The following is a 9171-nucleotide window of genomic DNA, read 5'->3' as shown; positions in this document are numbered from 1 at the left end:
AAGGGTCTTTTCCAACCTAAACAATTCTGTGATTCATAGCTAGGTTCACCCTTTGTAGCTAGGAGCACCTCGCACACGTCTGTTGGCATGTGCCCCAATCACACCTTGATTTTGCTGCATTTGCATACTGATGCATACTCCTTGTTAGTAGGGGCATATAGTCCTGTTAAGATGATGCAGGAAAAAATTAGTGACCGTGGGCGTAACCTCTTTCTATTTAATGTAGGCCGAGAAGCAACTGTTGCAGACAAACGTGTTTTGTCAGAACTATGGAGGAACAGAAGGTTGATGGCATCGCCTAATGGAACGCACGAAGAGAAGAACTGTACAGAGCCAGGTAAGATGGGAAAACTTTGCCATGTCTTATAAACTCTTGAGATGTATTGTGTGGTGCTGTTGTGACCAAGATGCAGTGATGTGTTAAGGTAAACACAGAAGTATCAAACTTAAAAAAAGCAGGACTGTTCGGTGTAGTAGTAGGGTTTATTGTGCTATATAATGCTATAACTTTATCTGTCAAAGGTAAAAGTTAATGTTTGGATGTAAGAATGTTTTGGGGTCTTTATGGGACTTGTGCTGATGGTTTGATTTCTGTAAGTTTCTTTCTTTTGGTGGTTGTTCGTGTCTAGCTGATGCTGTGTATATTGCACTGGGAAGGAGAAGTGGACTCTGCTTGAAACTCTGGGTAGCTAAATGTGCAGTGTTTGAGATCCCAGCCTGAGCACAGTAACTTGTGTTTGCTACCTTTATACATTTAATCATGTTTTGCTTGTTTAATGATAAACTATGTATTCAGAGTAGGAGTTTATATTGTGTGAAGGAGGATTATGAGATAAGTTATATGCAGCCCATTTTACTGCAGAATATCTTTTCTGACCAGGCGATAATAACTGATTGAGGACAGGGATAGATGACACGTTTTGAAAGCATTGTGGATTAACACCAATATTATCTTCCCATCTGTCTTTCCAGTGTGTATTTCCTTCCTCTCTCTTTGCCTCTCTGTGGTTTACGGTGTGTGGGAGACAAGACATTTTGCCAATGACACTAGCCAAATTAATTTAAAGTTCAGATTTTTTTATTTTTTTTTTTTTTAAGTATGAGTCTTTAATCAATTCTTTAATGACAGTAGAGTCTGTGCCTTCTTGCAAACAGTGGGGGCTTAAGTTCTGGGATACTGTCGGCCTCAGGCACTAGAAAAGTTTGGATCAGTACTCTGTGCATTCAGTTTTTTTAATGGTGAGGCACCTGTTATATAGATGGAGGACCACTACTGTGCTTATGCACATCTGAGAGGAGTAGAAGAACATTGCACAAAGTGTGTGGGTCCAGAAGCTTTGATTGTATCATCTTGATGTCCAAGAGCTTCCCTGTGCTTTTCTTAAGAACTTATTGGGTTAGTTTGCTGTTGTTTGCATCGGTAACCTTATGATGCTGTTGATGTATCTGCCAGAGTTGTTCACAGACAAAGACAAAAATGACCTTTTGGGAACATGTAGTTTTTGATGAATGGTCAGAAAATACTGTTCTTTCCTACTCCTCTTTCATTTTTACATGGATGTGTGAATGTGATCCTGTCTGCACACATACTTGGCAGCACACTTGGAGCCAACCCAACAAAGGCCACAAAATCCTGGAAGCTGAATCAGAAAGATGCCACATCAAAGTCCATGATGGAGGTTTCCCTTTAGTATGAATGAGAACTTTTTTTTACAACAGTATGATAGAACTGCCAAGGGAGAACGTATGTTTATGTGTAAATTGGAATGCAAGGAGCAGCACTGACTTCTCCAGATGCTTAGAACAAATAGCTCAGCTCCCTCCATTTCTCTAAGATTGTAAGATTAATTTAAGAACAATTGGAATAATTAAATACAGTCACATCATTTTGACGTGCTTTCTGAAATTCAGGTTGTTGAGATGCACTTTTCTCTGTAGCCACAAGAGCTGGACACAAGAGATTCTCAAATATGCCTCAGGGTGCTGAGGTTTTAAGAAAAATATCATGAGACTTGCATTAAATTCATGATTTCTAGTCACAGTGCTGGAATTAGTCTTTCTTTTAAAAGGTATTTCTTCTACAGATCAAATATGTCACAGGATTGCAATTTTAGCATTTTTAGTCACTTCCTGTTATTCTGCAGTTCTGTACAGCTTATCTTTCTATCTTATGCAGCTGAAAGGGGGGGATTTAGATGCTGCAAGATGTAAGATAGCTGCAAATAAAGGGAGCATCTGAATATATCTGAAATTGACATTTGTTGGACAGGAACGGGTCTGTGAGAACCGATGATAGTTATTGCTCTGTAACAGCTTCTGTAGATTTTGGGGGTTTTGACTGTTTTTTGGGAGTGTGTGTTTTAGTTTGCTTTTTCCCCCCCTCCTTATTCTTGTCTGGTTGCCAGAGATTGAGACTTGCCCTGTATTGAGATGTTAAAGTGACCTAAAACCTATCACAAAAGAGTAAGTAGTGTAGCTCATCTCCATGGGAATGTAGCTTGTGTAACCCCATGGCTACATCTGGAGAAAATAGTCCCAGGAAAGGTCAAGAGACCTGATCAAGATTGCATGGAAAAATGGTGAATGTGGATTTTGAGTCAGAATATGCAAGCTTTCAGTCATGCACTTTTACCAATGCAATGAAATCTCAGGAATGTGCTGTCAAACACTTCAAGTGGCTGGATTTTATTTCTGTGTGGTGGTTTGGGTTTTTTTTTTTGTTTTGTTTTTTAATCTTAAGACTATGTAGTTAATATGTATATATGTTGTATGAATACTATGCTGTCTGTAGGTTCCTTTATGAGAAGTACTTCTTACTTATGCTATTTCTGTATCTGCCTTAAGCACTAGGAGCCCTGCAAATGCATGACTGTGTCTACAGTAAATAGCAGTTTTCTTATGTTAACGTGGATATTTTTTGTGTGTATTTAGGATACAAGAACTTCATAATACCTTGGGAACTGAAAGTTCTTGCTGAAAGCCTGTGAAATCTTTGTGTCATTGCAGTGCTATTGCTGTGCTCACTCTTTATTAGTTTTCCACACAAGTCTGTAGCTTTATGTCCCTTTTCCCAAAGGCTTTCAACAAAGTTAATTCATTTACCACTTCACGCCCTTTTCTTACATGCAAATATAAAAAATCTTCAGTTATTAGAATTTGCAGCTATAGAAGTTTACAAGATCATGAGATCCTTACAGTTCATGACAGTAAGTAAGGCTCACCCTTGGTAATATATCTTGGGAGAAAAACTTGATAAGCTTCTAGAAGTAATGTTAGAAGCTTGTGGAAGCTGCTATCTGCTAGCAGCTCACAGCCTACACTGTCTGAGACTGTCTCATTTACTGAAGTAGATCATTTTCTATTGTGTTCTTCTGGAAACATTATTAATGCTTCTGGGGCTATTGTATTAGAACAGAAACAACTTTGAAGTCTTGGCGATACTGCTTTGAAAAAGATCCCTGAGGCTTTGACAAAGGAAAGGAAAACATATATATGTGTGTGTATATATATATAAAAATAAGACTAGAGAAGAAAGGTTTTTCTAACTTCTAGAGTTAGGAGGGACTGGTAATTGATATTCATTAATACCTTAAGAGGTGCAACACATTTTTTCTGATAATAACTATTCTGCAGTCATAAGGAGTTACAGATAATACCTATTCCATAATAGCAGCAAAGGAGCTGTAGGTCAGCTTCAGGAAGGAGGTGAAGCATTCGTGAGCATGAAGCCACCCTCAGCTCCAGCCTGGGCTAAGACCAAGTCCTCACCAAAGTTAATGTGTTGTTTAGCATTTTTCCATTAAAGATCCTTCCTGGCTTGAAACTTCCCCTTTGTTAGAAACTCCTTTGCCATGAAAAGATACAGGTCTTTCTATTGTCCTGGAGCCAGGCTGGAGAGCTTGTAGATTGTATGTAGAAGGCTTCAGACCTCAAAAATTTCATTAAAACCTGGGATTTTTGAATTATGTATCCTATGCTTATTTTGTATTGAGTAACTCTGGATGGCTGCTGTGGGTGTCCCTCTTTGAGGGAAACCAAACTACCTTTCCTCCATGGCTCTGAAAACTTTTCCTGGATAAGTTTCTGTGGGAGAAGGGCTTGATCTGACCCTCACTGAAAGCAGAGCTATCAGAAGGGGAGAGTAATTGTTTCTAGCATCTTAACAGATCTCATTAGTTTGCAACCAATTTTTTTGTCTTATCCAAGCTCTCACTTCCATCTGCCATCAGCTCACTAGCTTGCAGTGCCATCTGCCCAGCAGGTCTGATTTATAGCTTCTCTGCTCCAATGGCTTGCCTCATCATTTCAAAATGTTCTCATGACTCCATGTCCTCCAGAACTCTCTGTAGTGTTTCCGGAGCTGGGGTGAGTGGCTGCTGCAATATTTCTGGCCCCGTGACTCTGCTGGGTCATGTTAGGCTGTGAAAGCAACAGATCTGGACTCCTTTCTCTTCTGAATATTTTAAAGTAATTCCTGTTTGCAGTACAGATACGATTTAGACTACTTGCTGTGAATTAGAAATGTATCAGAATTATTTCTGTTACTCTTCTGAGGCTAGTAAGTGAGCTTCCTTGAAACTGAGTCAGCCAGTGGGGTTGTCTGTTCAGCCCTGTGTCAGCCATGGACAGTTCATGAGCTACATTGATTTTAAATAGCTGGGGATTTGTTTCAGCTGTGCTCCTCCCATTTTTGTCAGTGAGGAAAAATGAATTGTGGATTTGGGTCAGCATTTCTTTCTGATCTGTGCTGTCTTTCTAGTTTAGAATTAAAAGGCCTGTTGTAGCAATGCTTCCTCTTCTTGCAGTCGAAGAGAAAAAATCAGTCCTCTACAGTCAGATAAAGTGTGTTTCTCAGCAGCACGTAACAGTTCTGAGTCAGTATCAAAAATCATTAAATCTGTGTATATTTTACACTGTTAGTTATAACCTTGGGGACTCATGTAGGCTATGATGCATTGTAGAAAAACAACAGAAGCCTTCGACAGTTTTGTTAACATATGATAGTATAAGAGGCTGTTAGTTTTTCTAGAAAAATCGATGATGGTGTTCTCACTGACAGAGAAGACAGGACTGACTCTTCAAAGTAGTTTTTCAAAAGGATAGAAAAAGCTGTTGTATGTGTAGTAAAGACACCATACGAAGCATCAATTTCCACATCAGTTTTATTTAACAAGCACAGTGCTTAGTTAAATTCATGATTCTCAATATGCTGGATTGATGTATCCACTTTCTTAATCTTTACAGACACCCTCATATACAAGATCATAAACTTTGTGTGATAAATGCTGATCTAAACATATTTTTGTTGCTGGTGGAATATGTCATTTTGTGCTGTTGTAAATTTATTTTAAACAATATGGTGATACGCATTTCTTTTAAACAATGATCTTATGATCTTCCCTAGGTCAAAATTCCATTTTGTAGCAGGGTTAAATGCCTTAGACCGCCACTTTTAAGAAGATAGTATTAATAATTTTACTATAACCTTTTGTTTCATGAACAGCCTAAGTTGGTAAGCTTGGCGTGACATGCAGGTTCTCTTACTATGCGTTTGCATGGTACCTAGCACAGAAAGACTGTGGTTTCATTGAGGTAATACAGACAATAACTGTTAAGTTGTTTGCAAATACTTCTTACTAGCATTTTAGTCAGCTTTGCTCTCTGCCTTGATGCACAGAAAACGTGCAGCTTTTGTGGTATGACATATTTATTGGTAGTGTGTACATTTTGATTTACAATGTTTCTTTACTCCAATGTATTATGTCCTAAAAGAGCAGGAAATTTACCAGCCTTAAATACCTTTCTTAAATATTCTTGCTTTAAAAGGAAATGAAAATGGGGAAAGGTTTAAGAAAAAAAAAAGTCTTAGTTGTTTTATGCTAATGATATTAATGTAATATACAGGCACAGTGTCTTGCAAATGTGCATATATATATGCACAGATGCACAAATTTATGTTGTGGAAATACTAAGCGGCTAGCTTGCAGATTCTTTCTGTAGCCACTTGTTACATGCTTGTGGGGTTTTATTTGGTTTGGGTTATATTTGTTCCCTGTGTTTCTGGACTCTTGTCCCTGTAGATGCCGGGCAGGAAGCTTCACTGATTGCGATCTTACTTGGATGGTTTCTGTTCCCAGGGGGAGATAAGTTGTGACAATTTAAAACCTCTTCTAGTGAGCTTGTTGATGGCAGGTTTTTCTTGTGTGGCTCCCAAGGTTTCTTAATAAGAATTCACACCTGGATATAGGTTGAACTTCTGACACTTTTTGCCTAGGTTATTGAAGTGGGTATGAAAAGGGTAAGCGGGTAGATGTCATTGAATTTAATTGGGAGAAGTGTTTTGGTTATATTTTTTTGGGAACCAGTTTAGGAAATGTGCTGTGTTTAAAGCTGGAATTAAAAAAACAAACAAACAAACAAAACAAAACCAAAACCAAACCTTTCTCTGTGAGCTGTTCATTTTCTAGCAGTGTATTAATACTGGCATCTAAAATAGTAGAAAGAAATGAGACAAACATCTCTCTGTGCTTGGCTCAACCTGCCAGTGGCATTCCCTGGAGAGCTGAGAAGAGAAAACAAACTCCAGGGTGATTTATCTATTTCCCCAGGTCTAGGTGCCAAGTTTGCAGGAAGTAGTTTAACACACAGTAAATAAATGTCTGACTAAAATGCCATTTAGGGATGTAGTAAACAATGGCAAATGAAAAGAAAATAAATGCTATTTAATATATTGCTGTATATTCTTTAACCTAATAAAAATGTTTTGTGGTATAATCTTTGTTTTGGATTTATTTAGAGTTTGGTTTGGTCCATCTGAAGCACAAATAAGGACTTTTACAAGATAAGTCTTAGCTCTGAAACCAAGAAGCAGGCTTGAAACAAAAAAATGAGATTTTCTAAAATGTAGCAACTTCAGAACCAAATTGAACATCTGGGCAGATGGACCTTTACTTTCTTTGAATGGAACAAAATACCCGGCCAGGTTGAATGCTCTGGAGTGACAGACTATTTTGATGTCTGCCTATATTTCAAGCCACAATACCTAAGCATTTCTCAAATATTAATGTGGTAGTTGCCTCTTTTTCTGTGACTGTAGACAACAGTTGTGTAAATTAGTGACCTAAGGACCTGAGGTCCAAGAGAAAATATGTGGTAGAACAAAGGGTCAACTCCAGATACCTGAGTTCTGATCTAGGCTCCTGCAAAGAGGGTGTTTGAGCAGAAGGTTGGACTAATATGACCTCCTGTGGTTCTGTCCGAACAGAGTTTTCCTGTGATCTGGTGTGGAAACCAAATGAATTATGTTTCACTTGGGATATATTTGAAATCCTGAATTGGGCATTTCAAAATCAAAGTTAATGAGACTTGGGCATACAGATCTCTGTGGTACTGCTGTCTCACACTTAATGTGGATAATGTGTGTCTGTTTAGATCTGTTCTTCACTAGTATGACCTTGCTGATACACATTTCTGTGTGGAAATCCACTCCGTTTTCCACTCAGGAAATTGTACTGTTGATATGAAAGCTGTGTTTAAATTTACCCATTCTTATCCATGGCAATTTAATTTTCATTCCTTGCTTTTTACCTTGTTCTCTGTGACATGTCACCACGTACTCCAGTTGAGACAGAAAATGCTGCCATCTTGCTTTCTATCATGCAGAATTGTTACCACAGCTCACTTGGCCGTTGCAGGAAGTAGGTTGACAAGGCTTTGTATATCAGTCTGTTAGCATTAATCTGTACTCTTGGGTTTGGCCTAGGACAGAGTACTTTGTGAGCTACTGGATTGTTTGACAGATGTTAAAGCTCTGCATTCATTATTTCATCTCTGTGCTCTTAGTGTCTCATGAGTCTGTAACTTGGACCACCAATGTTGAGGATTCATGCAAAACTGGACAAGCACGGAACTAACTGGGCTTCAGGGAATTAGGTTGTGAAAAAACACCTGGGGGTAGAAGATGGTCACCAGAAGCTGCAAGACAGATAGAGAAACTTGGGATTGGGATTTAGAATTGGGTAGCAGAACGACTGAGATTATCCAGTCATGGAACCTGGAGCAGGAGGGTGGTTGAAAAGCACATAAAGACATGAGGAGGGGGCTGAATTTACGTAATGCCCCAGGAAGCAGTAAGCAGAGAAGGTCATAAAAGAGGTATCAAAAATCAAAATGTGGTGAGAGGCTTGGCTTTGGCTGGTCAAGGAATCTAGAATGAAAAGCAAAGGAAGTCTCCATAAAGGGCTTATGTTACAAAAGGGCTGCCTTTTAACCTTGTGTTTGGCACATAAAACTGGAAGCATTCACAATTTATATCCATTTTTTTAATCTTTTTTTTAGTCTTTTTTTATTTTTTTTTTTTTTAGCACTGATTGTGTATCAAGAAAGAACGTTTTCAGAGCTTGTACTAATGACACTATCTATATATAAAGCAATTTAAAAGCCTCACAAAAATCAGACCCTTCTGAGCTTAAACTGTCTCTCTGAATCTCAGTGTTTGTTTTGAGGATCAAAGTGACTGATTTAAAAATACACATAGGCACAGTGTGCGGTTTCATTACTATAAATTAATTTAAAGCTTTCTTCTGCTAATTTCTGTGGAGAACACTCATAATTGAATTACTTTTTCAGAAGTTACAGAATTTTATTATACATATCTATGGGGCTTGGACTAGATGTGACCTTTAAAGGTCCTTTCCAACCTAAAATACTCAGTGATTCTGTGGTTACTGTATTCATTAATGCCAATGAGTTTTTGCAGAGTAGATGTGGTTATCTACCTAGCAGGCTGAATATATTCCATGATCCTGCTGACAATTAACCTGGCATCTCTCCTGTTCTACAGGAAGGCAAGACCTTCAGGCAATAAAGAGTGATGCTTTCCTTCTTTCTTTAAAGTTGACAGACATTGAAGACATTATGGCAGAAAATGCAATAGCCTTACAAACTGAGTCCAATTAATTCCTGCCGAGGCTCTGCCGATAAGCTGTAGTACAGCAGAGCAGATACTTCAGGCAGAATACAGGCTACATGCATGTGTGCTCGTTCAGTTGTTTCCTTTTTTCCAACATGAAATTAATGGCTTAATGTTAGTGACAGGTGCTGCACTAAGGATCACGATGGGAGTGACGTTCTCTGCCCCTAGTGGGGAGCAGTGGCAAGTGCGCCTTCCTG

At 38.6% G+C, this 9171-nt stretch overlaps 1 protein-coding gene across 1 annotated transcript in view; it reads left to right on the top strand.

The window, feature by feature from the left end:
* Window positions 1–226: 226 nt before the first annotated feature.
* The window catches only part of SLC24A4 (solute carrier family 24 (sodium/potassium/calcium exchanger), member 4), a gene marked incomplete at its 5' end in the record, with an annotated part of 77499 nt that continues 68554 nt past the window's right edge, over window positions 227–9171 (top strand). The window contains 1 exon segment of the mRNA XM_008939996.1: window positions 227–337. Within this exon segment, the coding sequence (XP_008938244.1) occupies window positions 227–337 (111 nt within the window).

Source organism: Merops nubicus, unplaced genomic scaffold (genome assembly GCF_000691845.1).
Source record: "Merops nubicus isolate BGI_N331 unplaced genomic scaffold, ASM69184v1 scaffold9495, whole genome shotgun sequence".
NCBI classification, from domain to species: domain Eukaryota; kingdom Metazoa; phylum Chordata; class Aves; order Coraciiformes; family Meropidae; genus Merops; species Merops nubicus.
The sequence above is the reverse complement of the archived record's forward strand: the minus strand, read 5'-3'. Positions and strand labels throughout refer to the sequence as shown.